This window comes from Cheilinus undulatus, linkage group 21 (assembly GCF_018320785.1).
Source record: "Cheilinus undulatus linkage group 21, ASM1832078v1, whole genome shotgun sequence".
Taxonomy (NCBI): Eukaryota; Metazoa; Chordata; class Actinopteri; order Labriformes; family Labridae; genus Cheilinus; species Cheilinus undulatus.
The window spans coordinates 16,807,666-16,830,726 of record NC_054885.1 but is presented as its reverse complement, the minus strand read 5'-3'; the positions used below and the strand labels follow the sequence as shown (position 1 = coordinate 16,830,726).

Sequence of the window (23,061 nt, the reverse complement as noted above, 5' to 3'; positions counted from 1 at the left end):
AATCCCCATGACTTGTAGGCTACTTTCTATACATCTGACACTGCACATATAATTACGACTCTTTATGTCAGAGGTCATCAACTGCATTGTACAAGAGCCAGATTTTGTCTTGACAGGCACTTTAGGTACCAGACTTTCAAATTCACTAAAATTGAATAAATATTTTGTTCTACATAACATATTATTGAATTAGTATTTGTATTTCTTTTCAAAATGTCAGTCATTTTTAAGCATTACCAGAGCAATCAGTCCCTATTGCCTATGGGCAATAGAGATGTTTAAGCTACATATTTCTATGACTGTCATGTTTTCCATCACTAGGTTTGACACTAATATGCTGTGTTCTGATTGGTGAAAAACAAACTGAGAAAACCAGTATTTTGTTTTTTATTCTCAGGCAGGAAAACTACACTTTCTAAGAGCCTAAAGTGGAAAGTTGGCCCAGAAAACTGCAGACATAATCAGGTCTACACTGATAACTCTATGTTTATCACGCATCATATTGGCTTATAATAGCTGACAGATGGATTTTTGTTAAAAATGGATCAAACATTAAGTCATTCTTGAAAAAAACTATTATAATTTTGGTTGTTTTGGTGTTGATTTGATAGCTGTATGGATTTAAAGACAAAAGATACTCTAAAAAACACAAAATCTTTCTCCCTCATCACATTTTCTGAGTTTGATAATCATTTGGGGGCTGGATAGGGAGCTTTAAGGGGCCTGATATGACCCCTGGACCGGCAGTTGATGATCACTGCATTATATCACAATTTTGTATTATTATCTCATAATTTTGACTTTTTATCTAATATGAATGACTCCCTATCTCATAATTTTGAGTTACAATCTCATAACCATGATTTAGTACCCCATAATTTTTACTTTTATCCCATACTTTTGACCTATTATATCATAATTTAGACTTTTTTTCTTACATTTCTAACTTTTATAACATTAACTCTGAAAGTTATGACTTTTTATCTCATCAATTTTATTTACGATCTCTTACTCTTTATTTTTATCCTAAAATCATTAATTGTCAATCTCATCTTTTCTCATAACCATATAATCTTTACTTTTTCTCCATAATAATGACTTACCAAATAACCTTTCTTTTAACCCATGATTATGACTTCGCATGTCATAATTTTGATATAGGATTTTTTAAAATGCCAAACTTTCATGGTTTTTTTTCTTTCTTAAAGTGGCAGAAATGGACTTCTGTACATACGAGTAAGTAACAGTTGAGAAAATGTGTATTTCATTCTCTGAACCCTATCAGAATTTAATTTGTATGAATATTCTTCCAAGACATATATCAAACATAAATAATATTATTATTTCACCCGGTAAATTTCTCAAGCATTAGAATAATGTCGGAGAAAAATTATATCTTAAAGAATAATTTGATAGCTTGAACTAAATTTGACGGTATAGTCTTCAAAATAAGCACCAATCAAAGTTTCCACTTTAAGGTTTTGTTTTTCTTGACTGCTTTGGAATACCTATCTTGCCATGTTTATCCTCTTTGTTTGTGGAGACTGTTTAATGTACCGAAATATTAGACCAATGCTGCCGCATGGTGGCCATTTGGGCTAATGCAAGTATCAGCTTGCATTCTGATCTATTTATACCTACAGTAGTGCCTAAGTCGTGTTGAGCAACATTCTTATAGCTGTTTCCGCAAACGAAGGGCACTTCATTCTGGAGTTCTTCTCGTGATATTTGACATGAATGGACAGAAAGACTGATTTAAAACCATGAGAGCTTTCTCCTGACCTCTACTTGGACCCCCGTGACTCCTACAAAGAGTGAGTAGAAGCTACAAGCTGACCTTTCTGTGCACAGTGAGGCTGGGTGCTGTAGAATGAAAACTCATGGTGCTTTAGAGGGGGTGTCTGTGTGAACTTTCAGCTTGAATGAAATAGAAAATGGCATTAAGGACCTTCTGTTGTGATTTCTTTGTACAACTTTTCAGATTCAAGGTGCCATGTCAAGGGATACATTTCCATTCTCTTCTACCTCACTGCGCTCTCTAAGACTGGAGCAAGAGTTTCAGGAGTGGGAGGGTGCTCGGCGAGCCTTGGCTCACAGAAGAGCCATGGCTAGGGTCCCTCTTCCTCGAGCCCCTAGGCTTCCCCCCAGACAGCCAGGCCGACCTCTCCAGGAGGTCCGGGCCCCTCCACCTCAGATCCGCTGCAGGGACACTGCCATCCACAACACCTTCATGTGTGGGGACATGAAGGTAGTGTATGCAGTGCTGAAGGACCCTGGGATGGTCAACGCTCTGATGGAAACGGTGCATGAGGAGATGGTGTGGGCTCCAGAGATGGGTATGACTTCTAAACGTCTCTCTGATCATCTTGCATGGATGAATACTTGACAGCTTTTTGTGTTCCTGTGCCAGGCATGTGGACGCTGAGCTCCAAGGTGAAACAAACGTCAGCACTACGTCTGGCTGCCAGCAGAGGACACACAGGGTGTGTGGAGGAGCTGCTGTTTAGAGGTGCAGAGGTAAATGCTGACCCTGGAGGAAGCACAGCCCTACATGACGCCTGTTTAGGAGGCCATGCTGTATGTGTTCAACTGCTGCTCGCTCATGGAGCAGATCCTGAACAATTGTCTGCAGAAGGGAGCGCTCCTCTTCACCTCTGCATCTCTGCACAGTCATTTCAGTGAGTGAGACTCTTATTTATGCTAACATAATGCTCTCTGTTTCATTGATAAGTGTTATTTTAAAGAATTAGAACAACAAAAATAATGTATGAGAAATATTAGTTTTATTTCTAAGCCAACAAAATAACCTTTCTTAAGATTTCCTTTTAAAACATCTCAAAGATGCAAAATTTTTCAAATTGCAAGGCATGCTTATGAAGAGTGAATGACCTGAGTGGCTCTGGACTGATTCTCCAAGCATTTTTGATATACAATCCTTTACAGTAGACTGCAGAAGATCAAGAGGATGTACTTAATACATCTTTAAAATTAAGGTATAAAAGAGAGGATGCCAGTAAGTGTGATAAAAACTAGTCAGATTATCTTAAAACTGGTAACATAAAATTGTGTTAATGCTGTGATTTAATGATAAAGAAAAGAAGTTACATGTGGTCTTTGTCAGATCCTTGTTTGTTGATGGGTTACCTGCTAACATAAGACCAAACATCCATCTGTCTGTCCGTTCGTCCTAGGGGTTTCAAAAGCGTTGCCAAACCAGACAGGATATAGAACCCCTCCAGAAAGTCCTGGGTCTCCCCCTGAGGTCTCCTCCCAGTTGGAGGAGCCAGGAAGACCTACAAAGGGAGGCATGTAGGAGGCATCCTAAACTGATATTGTATATGAACCAAGTCAACTGGCCCCTGAATCTCTACCTTATTATGGTGGGGAGCTTTGCGTGGCACTTTGAACCTTGGAACTGTGATGTTTTGAGTAAAAAGCCCCTGGTAGGGTCTCCCAGGGCAAGTTAGTTCAGGGGAAGGCCCACACAAAGAGTAGTTCAAAACTATCATGAATAAGAAAATCAGATACCAAGACACCTTGCCTGGATGTGGGATACCAGGGACATCCCACTGGGGCCAGACCAGCAAGATTCTGACTTACCAGCTTATCTCCATGTGGCCTAGTCAGGGTTCAACCTGGAGAAACGTCAAGGTGGGCCCACCACCTGCAGGAATGGGTACTGGGGTTGGGTGCAGTTTGTACTGGGTGGCAGGCAATGAACTGGTCAAAATCAAAGGTCTCAAAAGTGTGCTTTAGTTTTTCCATGTCAGTCTATGCAAGATATGGTCTGACCTTAGCAATGTTTCAGAAATGATAATGAGACATTTGACCAGGTCTTGAAGAGTGAATGCTCAACTGTTTAAAGAGTATCTCTCAGGGATTTTGCCCTAAATATTAAGATTTCTATCTCTTCTTGATTTGAAAGTAGGCACTTGTGCAGAATCTGTACATTTATGTCATCTAAATACTGCCTTAACCTGTCAGAGGGGCTAAAATTGTCTCAGGATACAGATATGTATAATAGGGTGTCATCAGCGTAACTATGAATGCAAATTCCATTCTTTCTGTATATATGACCTAAAATCAAACCTTGTAGATATTGGTGCTGGTGCACTATGTGAGTGTGATATGTACCTCCTTTTCAGGTGTGCTGAGTTGCTGTTGAAGGGGGGTGCAGAGGTCAATGTGAGGATGAGGGAGTCAAGACTAACACCGCTGCACATGGCTGCTCGGCGAGGTCTGGAAGAGCATGTGGATCTCTTCCTTAGCCATGGAGCTGATGTGTTGGCCACAAATCAGGAAGGAGAGACCCCTTTGAATGCTGCATGTTCAGGTGCTGAAAAACCCTCTGAAGCTGGCCGTTATTTACGTGTGATTCAAAATCTGCTGGAAGCAGGAGCAAACCCCAGAACTGCTGGAAGGAAGCAGCACACCCCGCTGCACAATGCATGTGCAAACTGCTGCCCCAGGATTGTAGAGCTCCTGCTTCAATATGGGGCCAAGGCGGATATAGCCAACTGTGCAGGATACACACCTATGGACTGTCTTTTACAGGTGGCCTACAGTTAATTTAAAATGCAAATTTAAATAATGCTTATAAAGAAAATGTTTTCTTGTAGCTCAGGAAGAGGAAAAACAGTCTTCCTTTTGTTCTTTTAGGTGGTTGAAGATTATCCGGACCAGCAACCGGAGCTAATAGCACGGTCACTTCTGAACCATGGAGTGAAACCAGTGTCACCAAAGGTAAAGAGAAATTAATTCAGTATAAAATAATTAATTCAGTCTTTCTCCATTTAATAAAAACTGACTTTTCTGTGTTTTGAATTTCTCTTCAGAAGAGTCCATCTTTCACATGTTTAAATTTTTTTCTTCCTTTTCTCCAGATGCTGAAGCAATGTGTCCTCTCTCCTGCCACTCTGGAGGTGATGTTCAATTCATATACATCCATCCCTCAGTGTGATTGGATGGATTCTCTTAGTGCTGATATCTATGAGGTGAGCTGTCAGCTGTGTTAAATCACCTCCTCTTCTGTCTTTGTTTACAGTCCAGTGATTTAATGTTTGTTTGTCCTTCCCCTGCAGGAGCATCGCTCTTTTTTAGACTTGGTGCGTCAGCGGAGCGGTCAGCCGCGCTCTCTGCAGCATCTCTGTCGATGCACTTTGCGTCTCCACCTGGGAGCCTGTTGTTACTCAGCAGTCAGTAAACTGGACATTCCCAGCTCTGTGAAGGGTTACCTGCTGCTGTGTAATGATGGGACTCTCCAGTGACTTCACATTTAACAGTATGGTCCCTCATTGTGCATAAAATCTATTGTGCATTACAGAATGATGTTTCACCAGCTTTTTTTAAACTAGCTCTTAACTGTGTCTCCTTGAAGACTGACAATGTAGAAAAATGAAAATTTAGCCTTTACAACTTTATATCCTTTTGGTTATCAATTATTCGGTTTTAATTTATATTTCAATAGTTGATTGTGACTCTATTAGTGATTGTTTGCAGCAGGATGAAATTACTGTGCTGTGAAAGTGCCTTTACAATTATTTTATTATATACACTTATTTATTATTTTCTGTGATGATTACTGAGTAAAAATGACAGATTGCCAAACTAGCTGCTAGTTTCTCCTAATAAAAGTGGAGGAAATATAAAAGCTAACATATCTGCTTTTTTCCTCTCTAAATCCATGCAAGTAGAATATTGGTGCATTGATTTACAAGTATATACATTAAGAGGTTTTAGTAGTAAAATATATGTCTATAAATGTCTCTCCATACCTGTACCTTACTCCCTTTTCCCCACTTTCACTCCCCAAAAATTTCTTCATAACATTGTGAAATAGCAAACTCAGATATAAGATGTAAAACATACAGTATTTACTAAATTAATGACTGTTGTATCATAAAAAGTAACAACGCCAAATCCCTGCTTAAAACGGAACAGATATTTGGACTTTATATAAAAAGATAAACAAAATATGAAAAGGGGCCCCAGGCCACCCTGTCCGCATAAGATGCTCTTTAAGACGTTTTTATCTTAAGTTAATTTCGCTATTATAGGAAATTCATGCTCTAACTCGGGTGTCAAACTCAACCACAGTAGGGGCTGGGTAATTTTAAAATTTTAAATATGATATCAGATTTGAAATCATTAGTTTAAAAGGCCAAACTATAAGATGAAAGTTGAGATATTAAGTTTTAATGGGTCAAAATATGTCTTTAAATTTGAAATTATACGTTTTGAAGGTCAAAATATGAGATAAAATGCAATATCATGAGTTTAAAATGCAAAAAAATGAGATGAAATTGAAAATTATTCGTGTCAAAGGTCTAAATGTGAGCTAAAATTCAAAATCATGACAGTGGTGTCAAGTTGAACTGGTTTTAATAGGTGCAACTATTTCCCAAACAAACGCCCCAACTGGTCCATGAATTACGTGGTGACGTCACGCCGTCTCAACGCCTCTGTGTTTATCATGTTAAGGAGCAGCTGCTAACTTGCCTCGTCTTCAAACATGCTCTGAATTCACAGCTGGCAGGTAAGAACATTTAATATACACACACTTGAGGCACGAAGCCACACAACACGACCTCTGTGTTGGCGATAAAAAAGGAATGGAGACGAAATAAAACGAGCGGCATGATTCGTAAAACGCCAAAGGTCGTTATTCGGCTAGCAAAGTAGGTTAGCATTGCAAGCTAACTTTAGCTCGTTATCTGGCGACACCAGTACAGATGGCAACTTAACAAGTTAACAGCGATGACTCTTGCGGTGCGTGATAGCCAATAGTTTATTCGAAAGGCATAATGTCGAGTAAAGCCATTAACGAGGCAGAAAAAAACACTTTACATGGTTTTCAGCAGCTGGCTGCTGGTTGGACATAGCTTTCTTCCAGCTACAAGAAACAGCTGTTGACCAGCTCTGAAAGCAGCTGCGGATCCTTATGTTGACTTACTCAACCCGTAATGGCTTTCTAACATATTTTTTTTTATCTTACTCCAAGATATAATCTCTCCCAGTTTTCCGTTACCAATGAAAAATTATAAATACGTATGTAGTCGGTGTCCTTTAGAAGTCCCTTTGTGTAGGAAAGGAAATGAAAGGTTGTGTAAACTCCAGACAGTTTCTTGTGTAAGGTAGCTGTGACGTGAATGTACAGAGGCTTAGTTAACGCTATCCAAACACAACCTTTATCATGGTGTAAGACGGAGGCTTTGAACATGTTGTTCATATTCTGTAATCAGTTTAGGATTTCTATCTCCAAGCAAAACAGGACCAACCGGTTTCTGCATCGAGAAATTAAGCAACTTGATCTGTTACACTTGATATTCTCACAGGTTTCCAATAAAACAAGCATCTATTTGCAGTTATTTTTTTTTATCTCAAACCTTGTCAACAATCTTTAAACTGCTAGAAAACTGTTAAAACCTCCCAGAGTTCAATGTTTTGTCCAGCTAACTCTTCAAACCTAAAATATTATTCAGTGATTTCATGAGACGCCAGAAAGTTGCAAATGCAGCATCTGTAGCCTATTTCCTACATGATAATGATATACACCCAAGGCCAAACTTCTTTTGTGTTAATTTTGTGTGGAGTTTGTAGGAAATTGTGGGTAGACATTGTGTGTATGTTTTTAATTCATTTATATGTATTTTCAATAAACTATGTATCTAAGAATGGAACTTTTTGTGAAGACTGACCACAGTTCGCCTCATTTATGTACATGTTTTAATAAAAAAATTTCTGCTCAGAGATCACACCATGCATGTGATCAGTGCTGCAACTCTGTTTTCTATTCATAATGATGAGTCTGCATGATTTAAGCCTGCTGCTGTAGATAGAAGGCTGACTTTATTGATTATTCTAATGCCTATAAAATTTATAGGTGATAAAGGTGCAGACATATGCTTGTTTTTTGTCACACTGTCTTAAAGATTGTTTTTTTTCCTGCAGATTTTGGAGGACAGAGATGGCAGTGTGTGCACTGACCATGCTGGATGGTATGGAGGGCGAGGTGATGGCAGCAGGGGGTGTGTTACTCCTGGTCCTGGCCCTAGTCTTGGCTTGGCTCTCGACCCATGTGGCTGACCGGGGAGACCACATACTGGGCACCATCCTCACCGTCGGTGCTCACGCCTCCCTGATTGGACTGGGAGGCCCTGACAGCTACAGTGGAGGGCCCCCCAGCGCAGACACCTCAGAACAGCAGACTCCTTCACCTTCGCAGGAGAACAAGCCGGATGACGGTGAGCCGGGGACTGAGCGAGGAGAGGGTGAGGGGATGGGGGAAGGAGCTGATGGGGTCAGAACAGACCTGCTGCTGGACATACAGAGCAAACAAGCACAGGCTGGAAGACTGGAGGCTTCAGATGGGGAGGAGGACGATGTGGAGGAAGATGAAGAGGAGCTAGAGGAAGAAGACAAAAAGATATTAATGCAAATCCCAGTGCTGTCCCCAACTATCAGCCCCTCCACTACTACTGCTACAACTTGCATCTCTGTTCGCCTGAAGTTTTTAAATGATACAGAGGAGGTAGCTGTTGTAGAACCAGAGGATACCGTAGGAGTACTGAAAAGGTTGGTAAAAAATCTATGTACATTTAGGGAAAATCTGTTATAATAATTAAGATCTGCCTGTTTGGTTTCTTGCAGCGAGTCGGATAAAAAGATAGTTACCACTCTCTTAGCTTAGCATGTGGAAGATAGCTTACCTGATTACACTTATGGGAGGTTTTGTGAGGGGTGATTTTCTAACTGCAGATTTACTTGTCTCAGTGAGGATGCAAGGGGACCAGGAGAGTTGTCCACAATTCATGCACTATTCTTTTTAAAATAATAATAAATAATAAATCGCATGATTTATTGTCCACCTTGAGCACACTTTGGTCAAGCCACTGTAGCTTCTCCCTGCAGCCACAGTGATGTCCATGGTGTAATTCATGTTATAATTTTTTGTGCTACCTGTAAAAGCAGGTTTGTATCCAAACAAGAAGTCAGTTATCCTTAGTTTAAGATCTAAAATGACACAAAAACAGCCCACAATGCAGATTGTGGAATTTAAGAATGTTAAAAATGGATGTGATTAATTGTGATTAACTAAAGAAGTTCTGCGATTAACCGTGGCTACAATTTTTTTTTTGACAGCCCTAGTCTTAACACTTTTGTTTTTGTCAGATATAAATGTTATTCACTGAGCTGTAAGGGAGATGAGTTTAGGTTTTTGCGGTCTGATAAGCTGGTTCTTTTTTTCATGCTAAGCTAAGCTCACCATCAGTAGTTTTGTGTTCATGGTATAGACATGAGATTGATGTTAAATTTGTCATCTAACTTGCTAAATTAATTAAATAAGCATTTTTTTGCATTAAAATTCCTTTTAATATCTCTTTCTCCTCTCCAGTAAATACTTCTCAGGTCAGGAGCATCAAATTAAACTCATCTACCAAGGCCAATTACTGCAGGATCCCAAGAGGACTCTGTTATCCCTAAACATTACACACAACAGCGTCATCCACTGCCACATATCCCAGACCCTGCGCGAACCACCTCCAGAAGAAGGGGCTCAGTCCGGCGCTGCAGTTGGGTCTGGAGTCTCTGGAGGATTCAGGGCTGCTGGAGTGGCGATCAGCACCAGCAGCCTGGTGGTGCCTGTGTTTGTGGTGATACTGGCCGTGGTGTGGTACTTCCGCATCAACTACAGGCAGTTCTTCACCGCCCCTGCGACCATCTCCCTTGTGGGAGTCACTGTGTTCTTCAGCTTTCTCATATTTGGGATGCACAGCCGTTAAAAAGAGTGGAGAGAGGAGAGCACACGCTTATAGCTGAATGTTAAGAGGTAAAGTAAAAATAACCACGGTGGTGGGTGGCGTCTGGACGGACAGACTTTTTAAAAGAGGTGCTCGGGAGAGAGTGGATCCTGCCCTGTGAGTGTGAGTGTGTGGGTGGTTAGGTGAGCTTGTTTGTGCATGCACCAAGATAAAAAAAGACAACAGATGATTGTACATTATGTTGAGTAAATAATATTCAGTTAAAACTGAACCATAACTTAGCCTCTCTACAAATGCAACTTTATCATCCACTCCATGCTGAAACACCATCTCTTTTTACCTGCTTTTATTGTTGCTAAAGATCATGATGCTGTCCTGTGCGTCAAAGGTTTTATAGGCCACTGTATCCGTGATATAGAAATATAAAAATAACTGCTAGATGCAAGAATCTAAACTCATTTGGAACCACTCACTGTTGTGCCGTGTACCAAGTTTTCTCTTTCTTGTTGCTTTATTTCAATGATTAAAACTCTATGTAAGCTAATGTGGACTGTACAGCTGCAACTGCACTACGCTAAACAATTCTGATATTTTTGTTACCCCAAAACTGTTGCTATGTAGAGTTAGGCTAATTAAAATAATTACTTGTCATGAAGATAGACACTTTGGGGAAGATTATGTAAATATATTGTGTATTTTCTGTAAATAAAATGATAGAATGAATCCGATGAACCGGCATCTGGCACTTAAAAGATTTGGAGTGGGACAGTGACCCCCTTCTGATTATGCTGGACTGCTCTGGCTTCAGTGATGTCTCAAATTAAAGCATTTCAAACCAAATCAGTTTCACTTTCTCTATGGATTCTAAAGAAGCCAACTCCTATGTAGAGACTTAGTTTATTTATATACAAACAATGTTTCACACATCAAAAAGGGAAAAAAAGAACACTGTGTTCATAAACAACAGTCATTAGCTCACAGAAATGTGCATGAAAAATAATTTAGAATATAAAATTCATTCATACTGCATACAAATGCACAAAGCCACAAGAGAACATCAGCGGTTTGCTTCTTCAGAGGAAAACAGAGTCGCATATCTATTAAAGAATCTCACAACACTTCATTCATGAATAGTGCACATCACAAGACCGCACTGGAAAGGGTCAAAAGAGCAAAGTTATCACAAGCCTCAACATGTGAAAATAAAAAACATTTAAAAATGTCTGATCAGACTTGGTCAATCATCAGTTTTATTACAGTTAAATTTAAAACTGCAGGGATTGGATAAATAAAGTTTCAAATTGGAGACTTAAACACAAAATGGAAAATTCACTGAGAGACAGCTTACTAAATGTTTTTCACAATGTTTCTTACTGGTGGAAAATTTTCAGGGCATGCTGTCCTGAAAGGGTCTACAATTTTTCAAACAGCTTTAGACCTTCTGAAGGTCATCTCAGTATGGGATCACATGGCAGTTTGGTGCTTGCAGTGTCAGCCTTGGCCCTGTTCTGCTCTGGCCTCCTGATGGCTATCATCCAGGCCTGCATGAGGTCCATGAACCTTCTGAAGGACTGATACAACTTAAGCCCTTCTTTTCTCTAAGACAGTCCCTTAGACTTAGTCCTTTTTAATACTATTCAGCTGTATATATCAGTCTCCTACTTAACAGTTAAGATTTTGGGGCATTTTTAACACTGTGTCCTTACAGTACGTGAGTGTCAGACATGTCACATTGCATGCTCTCTGTCCACACTGCATCATTACAAATGTATTCTTCGTCTATGAATTTTAGGCTTTCCTTGTAGAGAATGGCACCTAGTGCTTTTAAGGAAGTGTGGCACTTTGTACCGATGAGTCTTTGACAGATTTGAGCCAAATAGTTTTGTCTCAATGTTGGCACATTTTAAACATGGATATGGTTGTTATTAATACACCAACATATGTACAGTATAGCAAGCTAACAAGCTCCATCGAGTGAGGAAAGATAAAGAAAATCAAGGAAATCTGCCTGTCTGACACCACTGATGCCTTGTCATGTTCCTCTTGCCTTGTTCCTCTTCCATCTCAACAAAGCGACAGAGAGGAAAATAGGAATGGGGCGACGAGGGGTAAAACATTGCACTGCATCACTTGCATGCTGTCAGGACACTACAACAGAAACCAGCGTAATCAAGCTGATTCCACCACTGATGCTCACTTGCATTGCATGTAGTCAGGACATGGTGCAAGACAGTGGTTCTAAACTGGTTGGTCCCGGAGGCGTAACAAAAATTCCATCGAAAAGTGCATGCAACTCTTAAAAAAAAATTTTTTTTGTCCCATCTATTTGATTTGTTGCATTTGTACATTATGAGGTCCATACTGTACTATTTTTCATTCAGTAACTCCAATTGGTCAAAACATATAAAAAATTTGGGTCACAATTTTCCCCTGAGGAGTTGATGGTGGGTACTCGGATTTGACCAGTAAGGAACTACTTCTGTAAGAAAACTTTGCCAATAATTAACTAAAAAGGAGATCTCTCAAACAAAACGTTAAATGAACGTAGTAATTGGAATTGTTAGAAGGCATTTAACATGTCTTTTACGACAGATAACTAAAGCAATGAGAAATTATCTTGGGTTTGAATATACCTGACATGAAAAGGCCAAAGTGCTAAAAATATGTCTGACCAATCACCATCTTGGTGTATCCACACATTCACAAAACTAACTAATTTGGGAAGCTGTCGGTGCAACTGGCCATGGCCTGACTTTCCTAGGACTTCTTCCTGCTGGCCCCCTTGTCAAATTTGTGCAAAAGGAAAAACTCAGGAAGTTTATAACATTATTTAACCTATACAATTCAATGACTTTTCTAATTCAGACTGACCCTTAGAGCTGTACCATTATTCAGTAGCATAAAACCAAACTGTATTGTCCTTGTACCCAGGTTACACAACAAATAAAATGCTTTTTCTGACATCTTCTTTTTGCAGACTAAAATAATATGTACAAGTAAAAAAGTGTCTGTACTTTAAAGCAGTGGTTCTCAACTGGTAGGTTAAGGCTCAAAAGTTGATGACATACATGTCCACTGGAAAATAAACTGGGGCAAGAAGTCTGACATGTATGGAAGCCCAAAGCAGACATACATCTACATATTCTCTTTTACTTTTTCATGATAGTGACTAAATGTCAATTGCTTTCTCAAGACCTTTTCATATTTATTTTATGCTTTTACCATATTATGTTAATTTCTCGATGTCTAGAAAACACCAAACATTGACGTGTTATCACAGGAAACAGAGCCAAATCAAATGTCTGCATTCATCTCCTCCCAGGGCTTCTGTTAAACATGTTTGTTTTGTCCTCTCTGTTCAATCACATTTTTTTTCCATCTAGGCACCAAACTGCAACATTTTCCATTAAACGGTTAACATTTTTCAGAAAGCTGGGTTGCAGCTTCTCTTTCAAGACCTGTTGGTGAGTCCTGAGACTGGATCAGTTGAGAAACACTGGTTTAAAGCATGTGAAAGATCTCACAACAGCAACATTGTTGCTTCATCCTACCGAATTACAAGCAGTACTGCTGCACTCTTCACACGGTGCAATCTACAACAAGCAGAATAGAACTACGAGTTAAAATGATTGTTCTGTGGAAATACAGGACTCTTAGTTTTTAGTCTCACATATACATGAACTGTACAAGAAGTGCCCTAAGAGCCTGCTGGTCATCAGATATCTAAAGTCACATACAAAGAGCATCATTTAAAAGGCAGTGGCTAATAGAAAAATAAATAATAAATACATTGGTGATATAAACAAGAAAAGTCATATCAAAAATGGCACTCATACTTCACAAAAAGCCACATTCTTAGATGCATAGTTTTATGAAAATAGATATAACTTACTTAAAAATACATGACACAAAAAAGTGACTGAATGCAAGTCAGCATAAAGAGGCACTCAAACAACAACTGTGCAAGACGATGCTAGAGTTACAAAGAGCCACTAAGGCATGAGAATCTAGTTCGCTCAAGTGCTGAATGGAAAGTGGTTGAAGTTCATTTACAAATATGGAGCCTGAAAATATCAGATTCAAAGTGCTGAACAGAAAAGAGAACTTTAAAAACAAAATTTGCACTTGTGTTAAAAATTTGCCCACTATGCAGGCATCAAATTCTACTAACTGACCCAAATGTGGCCCTTCAACTTAGCTCAGCTAAGATTCTGACTAATTCTGTCATCAATCCTTCCATTTTTCAGCATTTTGCTGCTAAAATTTCCTTCCCTCATTTTTACTGGTTTTAATTTATGCAGAAGTAACAAGGTGTTTCATTTTTTTGTGAAGTCTGCTTAATGATGTGATGTTCTTACCGGACTCCATGACCCCAAACACAGTTTTAAAGACAGAGAAAGGAATGTTCATTACCTTTGCAATGATAAATAAATAAGAACTCCTCTGTAAAGTTTCAGTCAGGTAAATGGAGGACTGTAAGAAAAAAGGATTTCTGGTCAAACACAGTGCCTACTTTAATTTAAGTCATCATAGATACTAGAAATTGAAGGTGCTGGGAGTTTAGGCCTCTTCTTTTTGCTCGATAAGCTGATGTTACTCTGTGAGCTGCTGCTGCTACTGCCGCCTGTCAGACTTCCTCCTCCTCCGCTGCCACCTCCTCCTACAGGATTCAGACTAAGAGGCATCCTCTTCTTTTTCTTGGGCCTCCTTGAGTCTGAATGGTTGGTGCCTGGACAAAAAGAAAATGTCCTTAAACATCTGATTTCTAAAATATATATATATATATATGCTTAGTGTCATATTCTTGTTTCCTCACTGGCTTTAGATGAGGCGGAGTCAGCAGGTGAAATATCAGGGGAGTCTTCCCACTGCAGGCGGCTCACCAGGGTCTGTCCGTCTGGAATGTCGAAGCTATTGCTCTCCGTCACAGCTTCTGCACTGGGCAGTGGTGGCCTACATATAACACAGAAACATGTACATTTAGTAAGACTCAGACATATATGAACATTATGGACATACAACTGCCGCTTTTCAACCACAACTCTGCAACTACTGGTAAGCTCAACTGCACCTTTTTTATATATGAATGTACAGCTTAAATACCGTTTTATTGAATGCTTTTGATGCTCTTACAGCTGTGCTATCAACAACAGTAAAGTCTGACCAAAGCAGTATTTCAATTCACGAGGAGATCCACGTGTATGTGAAGACTTCTGCTAATGTTCTAACAACGCAAAAATGTTGAGATGGTGGAGTTTCTTCTAATGGATTGAAAAACAACCAAAGATTTTGAGGTAATGAGCGGGACTAACTTGGAAATTTCACAAATTCTAGAAACGATATTTTAATATATATACACTAACATGTATGTGTAGATTCACATTTTGCAGCTGCCTAGAGCAGTGTTTCTCAATACGTGGGTCTGGACCCAAACGTGGAATGTGAATGTGTTCCTGGGAAAAGATAATGCCATCTATTTTTTCACTTTAAATGCTTGGCATAATCGTGTACAGCACCAAACATGGCCGTTTGGTAATATGCAGAAATCCCTTTTCACCTCTCAAGGGGAGTTCTTCGCTGCTGCATGATTTTTCGCTGTGCCCAGAATGGTCCTGCTCAGAAGCAGGGCCCATGAGCACCCGCCCTGCCTCCAAGCTCACCACAGTGAAGCCTTGAATACGTATTCAAGCAGCAACCACTGCACGTAATTTTGAAATGCCCTGCTGATATGCAACATTGCATACTGAAACATAGCTATTTAACATCATTGACTCAAAATGCTACATCATCTGCTCTGGACTTGCCCTTAAATGGGTAGCTCAGTTGTGGTGAAAAAGCGAATCCCCATGCAACTAAAACTTTAATGTTACTCTGATATAAGTAAATTTAGGGTGTTTCCCCAAGATTTTAACTTAGTTCTCTCCATTTCTCTGGATAACAATGCTGCTTTTCTCAAATTTTTTTCAAGATCTCTAGAAACAACTGCATTTTCCCTCTTACAGGAAGATTTATAAAGAAACTGCTGTCAAATAAAACTGGATGGCTGAAATTTTCATTAATTTGCCTGACTATTGCTTCATATTTTAAAGCCGTATATATCAGAACACTGTTAATGTTCTTACAAGGTGTACATCCACTACTAAAAACTTATGACTGATTACAAATTGACTTCCTTTAAGCTTGAAATAAAATCTTGTTTTTTTGGAGTAGAAAGTAGCATGTGTCAGTAAAATTGGCCGCACGAATAATACCAGCTGATCTGCACATGGCCTCCTTTATAAACACTTGAGAAAAATAACAGAGGTGGCTCTGTTATCTTTGCTACACTCTTCATCTAATAGCACAGAAAAGCTTGTGTTGCCGAAAAACGCCCCTGGTCTGAACCAGACTTCACAACACAGACCAGTAGCAGCATCAAACTTTATTTATCCATGGGAAAGGTAGAATTTTAAAAAATGATCTGGATCAACACACATCTGCAAAACACTCATTCAAACGCGACTTTAGTCAAGAACACTTGCAGGTGAGGGAGGGGGGATGATAAGGAAAGGGGCGGGGCACACTCACGCGGACGGCCCCAGGAGGAACACCCTGACAGCCCTCCTCTGTTCGTCCGTGTGCTGGGGACACCGCTGAGACCTGGTGGGACACAAGGTGGCATTTTACATCGAAGACCGACGCCGCCCCCCCAACGTCACACAGGTTTAAACACTTCTGATACAGCCAGGGAGGGAGGTGGGACGGACACAATCAGTGACCAATCTGGAGAGAAGAGGCAGGGTGGGGGTGGAGGGGTGGGGGAGGGTGTAGGTTGGTCACTGACAGGTTCCTCTGCGGTCCAATTTCGTTTTTGTTTTTTTTTCTCGCAATTTGTTGATGAATTTAGGAGATAAAAACAAGTCAATCACTGGCCCAAAACTTCTCTGACCAATGAAATGCAACGAGTCGCCACTTGTGTACCCCTGAGTAAGCCCCAACATACCGAACATGATCATTTTCAAAAAATGCATTTGTGAAATTGATCATGTGTCCAGATATCACATGCAACCATGGTGTTCAGACATTTCTGGAAGTATGTTTCATACAGACTGAGGCACGTAAAGAGATAGGTGACACCACTGGAGGCCCAGATGTTAAGCCTACATATATTATGTTTCTCCAACTGGGTAGAAGTTTCATCTGTTGTTTTTCTATGTACCTGTGGATTTAACAGCACTTACCTGGTGCACATCTTCTTGGTGTGTTCTGAGATCACCCCACATTGCTGTAGAATAAAACACACATTTAAGGACCGACATTAAAACGAAATAAAAGAGCAGTAGAGGTTGTTGTTGTTGTTATGATCTGCATGTTTGAAAACTTCAGTGCAGGATGCTTACTGTGGTCAAAAGTGATCTGACTTCATCAGGGCCCAAAGTCTCATAGTTGATGCCGGTATTATAGTTGAACTGAAATGAAAGACAGACCAACAACAATAATTTAATCAATACTTTGCATTCTAACAAATTTTAACTAGCTTTGTGTCCCATCAATTAGTGAAGATTTCTCACCTTGTAAGGCTCTGAAGGGACACTGCTCCCAAGATCACCTACAACAAATTACATAAATGTGGGCACTATTTATCACAAGGCTCCTAACACAGCAGAAAGAGCCTGAACATATACTGCTTGTCAGTTCAATTAAACTTTTAAACTTATGTAAATGGAAATTAGCTTGGAGCTCCTGCATAACTGTTTTATAACATCAGGCCCCGTTTACACCATTAAAGCTGTTTTCACTCATGCAAACCTGAAAAATTTAATTTTCTTGCATCATGAAGGTATCTCTGTGAGACATGGAGACAGAGCTCTCAGAAGGGAGGTCTTGCCATGAGAGGAGTTTGGTTTGTGTAAAACAGTTTAACTTTAATTTGTGCACACTGTTTTGCAGGTTAACAGTGAATTTTTAGAATACAGATGCAGACCACTAATTAAACATGCATAATTACCAAGCTGCACCATGGCTAACTTCCTTTCAGACCAGAAAATTCCTCCAACTCGTACTCTTTGTGTATTTACAAATGCTGCATTGTGACACAACATTTGATATTTTGACCCTGGATTAATGCTTATACATCACTACACTGTGGTCTGCAGTGCTCTTTTCTTGTGACTGAACAGAACTCTTAAAATAAGACACTTGATAGACTCACCATTTTTATGCTTTAAAGATTTGGATCTTCTTGGGGAATTTTGATTCTGCAAAAAGAAAACCCTACAAATTAGACTAACCTCACTTTAGATATCAAAACGTACATGAAAAAAACAAAGAAAAAACTAATGTAAAACTACCTTATCTGACTTCCTCTTCTTGGCTGAAACATGGATATATATATATATATTTTATAAATCATGTTTGAAGTTTTTCTTAATAATTGTCAGAGTAACACAAATAATATATACTTACCTTTTTTCTCTGCTCCATAGGACCAGTCATTATCGTTAAGGTCATCATTGTCTTCTTGATCACTCTCTGATTTGCTCATGTTGTTGTTGCTGGCAAGCCTGTACAAAATATTAAAACATGACATTTTAATAGCCTGATCATCAATATCTAGTCAGTCTGCATTAAAATAACAATTAGTCCTTAATGGTCATTATTGACTGACCTGCGGTTGGCAATGCGACTACTGTTGCGACCCATCCCAAGACATTTCTCCAAATGTGGAGCGAAGCGAGACGCTGCTATCAATCTTTTGCAGTTCGGGCACTCACACTCTTTGTTTTTCCACTGATTGTACACTTGGCCAAATATGTCCACCCCTGGCTGATCCACAATTTCTGGAAGAGAAATGAACAACACACCAAAAGCCATAACTCAAGGAAAAAAAAGAAGACAAATGGATAAAAATAAAGAGAGAGCTGTGGCACTTACCAAACTCCTTCAAGCTCTCTTGGTCCGTCTCATCCAGGAAAAAATAACCCTGTTTCACAGCACGATGCACCTCAAAACACAAGCCCAAACAGGCATCTTCCACCAGCTCAGAGTAGATGTCATGGACCAAGGCCTACAGGAAAAAGATGAAAATAACACAAATACAGGCCAGACCAGATAAAGGACATACATCTGCATGTTGGTGGCAGTTTGAAGGAAGAATGAGTTATGAATAAGTATTTTCGGGGGAGGAAAGCAATTGATCGCGTTGATGTTGCTTTAACTGCTGCCACATTATCTCAATCAGATTTAAGTCGGGACTCTGACTAGGCCACTCCAAAACCTTTGTTTGATTTTATTAAGACAATCAGAGGTGGAGTTGCTGGTTTGTTCCAGATAATATTTTTGCTTGTAACCCTAGTGCGCTTGAGCTTTAGGTCATAAACTGATGGCGGGACATTCTTATTCAGGGTTTTTATTTAGTAAAATGCAAAATTTATGGTTCAATCAATTACAGCAAATTGTCTCGGCCCTGAAGCAGCAAAACAGCCCCAGACTATCACCACCATGTTGGACTGTTGGTATGATATTATTTTTATGAAATGCTGTGTTAGTTTTAAACCAGATACAATGGGACGCATACCTTCCAACAAGTTCAACTCCACAGAATATTTCCTCAAAACCTTGGGATCATCAAGATGTTTTCTTGGCAAACACAAGACGAGCCTTTGTGTTCTTTTTTTTGTCAGCAGTGGTTTTGGCCTTGGAACTCTCCCAGGGATGCAATGTTTGCCCAGTCTCTTCCTTGTTGTGGAATCATGCACACTAACCTGAACTGAGTCAAGAGAGACCTGCAGGTCTTTAGATGTTCTTTTTACACCTCCAGGATGAGTTGCTTATGCACTCTTGGAGTCATTTTGGTAGGCTGGCCACACCTGGGCAGGTTCACCACTTTCACTTTACCAAATTTTCTCCATTTGTGAATAATGGCTCTCATCAGGTTGCTGAAGTTCCAAAGCCTCATAAATGGCTTTGCAACCCTCTCCAGACAAACAAATTTCAGTGACTTTGTTTCTCATTCCTTGTTTAATTTCTTTAGATCGCAACATGATGTGCTACATTTTTACATCTTTTAGGCTACTTCACTTTGTCAGACAGGTTCTATTTATGTGATTTCTTGATTCAACAGGTCTGGTAGTATTCAGGCCTGGGTGTGGCTGGTAAAATTGAACTCAGCTTTCCAAAATATGTGGTTAATCACAGTTAATTCATGTTTTAACAAGGGGAGGGAATTGCTTTTTCCACATAGGGCCATGTAGCTTTGATTTCTTCATCACCTTATTAAATTTAACCTACATTTAAAACAGCATGTTGTATTTACTCGGGTTATCTTTGGCTTATATTAAAAAAGTTTTATTATCTGAAACATTGACAGATATGTAAAAAAAAAAAAAGAGAAACCGGGAAGGGGGACTTTATCACAGACCTGTAAATTTCATTCAGAGTAGTAGCAGTACTTTGACTTGACTGCAATATATTTGTACTCACCTCCAGTTTGGTGTTGTCTGGGCCAGTCAGGAGCATATCCTCCATTTTCATTTGAAAATCTGTGTAGGAAATCTTGATAGCAGAGTAATGAGATGTTGACCTGAGGATGTTGAGAAGGTAAACATCCTATCATGAGAAATAGTTGCAAAGAACAACTTCAGTCTTCAGCAAGGATATTATTATTTAAAAACAATTAAATAACTAGCAACTTTATGTCTATTAAAAATGAATACATGTTATGTGTCAGATTTTGGCAGACATTTATATTTTTTCCTTAAATTAACAGTTAAACATGAAAAAAACGACACTGACGCTGGTTTTTACAGTTGTTAGCCAACTTTACCCTGTTCACAACCAGATAATATCAATTTTTGGTGTTAGCATTCGCTAGTTACTCCTGTTAACAACTGTTACTTTTAAATAGTTTGTTGCAAATCAAGACAAAACAGCCATATACAAGAAAAAAGGCTGCATGTTTTACTACACCCATAACAGTTTCCTCACACCGGTCATACCGAAAACTCAGCCCGAACCAGGTACTTCCTCTGAGGGAGGCAACATCACCGTGTCAGTCTACAAAAAAAATAACGTCAATAAGATGCCCGGGTCGCTGCTACATCCATAATTTCATCGCCAATAAACACAAAAAGCCATTATGAAACCATTTTGTGTGGCAGGTGTCGGTTAAATTAACGATACAAACCCGCCTGACATGGACGAGGCCAACTGTCAAAAACCTAACCTTGGAGTGAAGCCGGCAACTTCCGGGTTTCACCTGAGAAAATAAAAGCCCTTACTCGTAAGCGTCTCATTATTGTTAACCTCCATTTTTCTTGCTGTAATTTTCAAAACACTCATATCCCAACACGTTTGTCACACTTTTTCATTGTCCTTAAATAAATAAGCAATAAATGTATATCCAACTCCAACATTACAGCAACAAAAATTAAGGGCTTCAAGTTGAATTGAAATACATAAATCTTCAACATGAAGTACTAATAAAGTATCAAGTGGATGAGAACTCAGACTGAAAGACGCCATGTATTAAAAATGAACAACAACAAAAAGTTATGATCATACTGAGCACAACTTTTAGGCGTGTTGGGCCAAATAAACACAGAGGCTGAATTATAGCATGGAAGTGGCATGTAAGCCCGGGCGGGAAGGAGGATTGATACAACCCTTGTAGTACTCTGGATGTCCTTGCATATTACAGGTTCATGGGAAATATGTTAAAATAATAACAAAGTCCACACCGTAAGGAGTAGTATGGATAGTATGGGATGGATGTGGCGAGTGAGCATGGCTCAGGGCAGGGGTTCTTAAACTTTTCTGCCCCCCCCCCCCCCAAAAGATAGGGGCCACAAACCATGGACCTCTACTGTACCTGAAGGAGTTCAAGCACTGTTGAACACAGCCATGCAAATTCAAGAATAGTCATGTGCAGACTTACATTTTAGGATTTCTACATATTACCTGGATTTTTATGTTACATTTAATTAATTTTATGCATATATTCTTTATAAAAAATGTATTGTTAAATATCCAATTTGAAATAATTTCAAAATATTTGTTGTTTTTGGAACCCATCTGAAGACCTGCTCTCAGTGTCTTGCGACCCCCACGTTTAGATCCACTGGCCGAGGGTGCCGTCTGGGCTGTTAGTAGGGTTTCCACATGCCCCTGATCGTGCCGTGAATGTTCCAAGGGCCTGAAAACCGCTGGTGGTCTCCTGGTGTATTATTAAAGGTGAAAAGGCCTTATGTCAGTTTCTATGACTGTTACCAATAATCTCAAAAGGGGGACCAAAACCACACAGATACGCTTTTCTGATATAATCCTAGATTTTCTCTATTGTTATTCCACCAAGTTTTCCAGCCTGGGAGATTTGTGTGGCAGAGCCCGATTCAGGATTTTCTTTTGAAAGTACCTTCGGTGTACTTCTGGTGCTAAAGACTGGCTTGATGCCGGAGGAGACGCACAGACCAGACATTTTAATCGCCCAACATCAGCGATATCACTGATGCGCCTGCTTCTGAAGCGCGGCTCAAAGAAGTTGGCATTGAAAAACCGGTTCATGCAGCCTCCTTTCTTTAAATTAAATGCTTAACACCGCCATGATTTTTTTGTGTGTGTCCATACACATTTGGCCACATTCATCATTGGTGCCGATGACCTCATTCAACTATTCAGGCAGAACCAATTGATCATAGATTCAAAAATGTTTCATGTTCATTTATTGATATCCAGTTAAGCTATTTCCAACACATATTCTGTTTTAATTCTTTTGTAACTAATAAAAAAAAAAACACTTTTGCGGAAGAAATGGTTTTGTTTAATTGGCTATATTCTTAGGCTGCAACAACTTAGCTTTATCTTGAAACTGTAGACTTCAAACAAACCATACTTGAAGTGAAAATTAAGCTAACAGGGGGTAGGTATCTAAGCTGGGGTGCAGATCCCAGTAGACAAATCAAAATAATCAACTGAATGAAACAGATAAAAGTGCCTGATTTGTGATGGAAAAATAAGACATTGAAGCAACATCAGCCTAAATTAGCAGTAAATATTGGGCTACATCAACTTTAGCCTATTACAAAATAAGACTATATCTGCTGTTTGTATTGGCCAATGTCCACTTTAGTAGTTTCCTATATTGACCATTAGTATCATCCTATATCGGCTGTAAATATTGACCTTTATCAACTGTTAAAATCTTCCTATTCTGGCTGCAAATCTTGGCCTATATCCATTTTAATATTGTCCTATATTGATGGTTCATATCTTCCTATCAGCTGTAAAGTTTGTTTGAAGGACCTAAGTTTTAGGCTTTGAACTT

General features: G+C 39.4%; 3 protein-coding genes across 5 annotated transcripts; 2 read left to right on the top strand and 1 right to left on the bottom strand.

Annotated features, from left to right (window-relative positions):
* Positions 1–1,686: 1,686 nt before the first annotated feature.
* asb16 (ankyrin repeat and SOCS box containing 16) lies at positions 1,687–5,322 on the top strand. Its single transcript, XM_041816674.1, has 7 exons — positions 1,687–1,814; positions 1,982–2,336; positions 2,411–2,678; positions 4,146–4,554; positions 4,660–4,743; positions 4,884–4,994; positions 5,082–5,322. Exons 2-7 carry the CDS (start codon positions 1,994–1,996, stop codon positions 5,265–5,267), a joined length of 1,401 nt encoding a protein of 466 aa, XP_041672608.1. The 5' UTR covers positions 1,687–1,814; positions 1,982–1,993; the 3' UTR covers positions 5,268–5,322.
* A 1,104-nt stretch (positions 5,323–6,426) lies between these two features.
* tmub2 (transmembrane and ubiquitin-like domain containing 2) lies at positions 6,427–10,601 on the top strand. The gene is made up of 3 exons (XM_041816679.1): positions 6,427–6,535; positions 7,951–8,574; positions 9,395–10,601. Exons 2-3 carry the CDS (start codon positions 7,967–7,969, stop codon positions 9,780–9,782), a joined length of 996 nt encoding a protein of 331 aa, XP_041672613.1. The 5' UTR covers positions 6,427–6,535; positions 7,951–7,966; the 3' UTR covers positions 9,783–10,601.
* atxn7l3a (ataxin 7 like 3a) lies at positions 10,062–20,958 on the bottom strand. 3 transcript variants are annotated; one of them, XM_041816676.1, is made up of 14 exons: positions 20,926–20,958; positions 20,738–20,795; positions 20,223–20,322; positions 18,675–18,807; positions 18,409–18,580; positions 18,207–18,304; positions 18,092–18,114; positions 17,953–17,998; positions 17,312–17,349; positions 17,141–17,209; positions 16,982–17,025; positions 16,329–16,400; positions 14,578–14,714; positions 10,062–14,490 (listed from the first exon to the last, which is right to left on the bottom strand). In XM_041816676.1, the coding sequence occupies exons 3-14, from the start codon at positions 20,271–20,273 to the stop codon at positions 14,276–14,278; spliced, it is 1,098 nt and encodes a 365-aa protein (XP_041672610.1). In that variant the 5' UTR covers positions 20,274–20,322; positions 20,738–20,795; positions 20,926–20,958; the 3' UTR covers positions 10,062–14,275. The 3 variants fall into 3 exon arrangements, with proteins under 3 accessions (XP_041672610.1, XP_041672609.1, XP_041672611.1); XM_041816675.1 differs by having other exon boundaries at positions 20,738–20,953; XM_041816677.1 differs by lacking the exon at positions 16,329–16,400 and having other exon boundaries at positions 20,738–20,953.
* Between the last annotated feature and the right edge of the window lie 2,103 nt (positions 20,959–23,061).

Excerpts from the sequence above, each read along its gene's own strand:
- asb16 (XM_041816674.1), top strand. The coding sequence starts at position 1,994 with ATGTCAAGGGATACATTTCCATTCTCTTCTACCTCACTGCGCTCTCTA. Across the intron at positions 2,337-2,410 it reads GGTGTGGGCTCCAGAGATGG|GCATGTGGACGCTGAGCTCC; the intron begins GTATGACTTCTA and ends TTCCTGTGCCAG. Across the intron at positions 4,744-4,883 it reads TGAAACCAGTGTCACCAAAG|ATGCTGAAGCAATGTGTCCT; the intron begins GTAAAGAGAAAT and ends CCTTTTCTCCAG.
- tmub2 (XM_041816679.1), top strand. The coding sequence starts at position 7,967 with ATGGCAGTGTGTGCACTGACCATGCTGGATGGTATGGAGGGCGAGGTG. Across the intron at positions 8,575-9,394 it reads ACCGTAGGAGTACTGAAAAG|TAAATACTTCTCAGGTCAGG; the intron begins GTTGGTAAAAAA and ends TCTCCTCTCCAG.
- atxn7l3a (XM_041816676.1), bottom strand. The coding sequence starts at position 20,273 with ATGAAAATGGAGGATATGCTCCTGACTGGCCCAGACAACACCAAACTG. Across the intron at positions 18,581-18,674 it reads AGAGAGCTTGAAGGAGTTTG|AAATTGTGGATCAGCCAGGG; the intron begins GTAAGTGCCACA and ends TTTCTCTTCCAG. Across the intron at positions 18,115-18,206 it reads CTATGGAGCAGAGAAAAAAG|CCAAGAAGAGGAAGTCAGAT; the intron begins GTAAGTATATAT and ends TCCATGTTTCAG.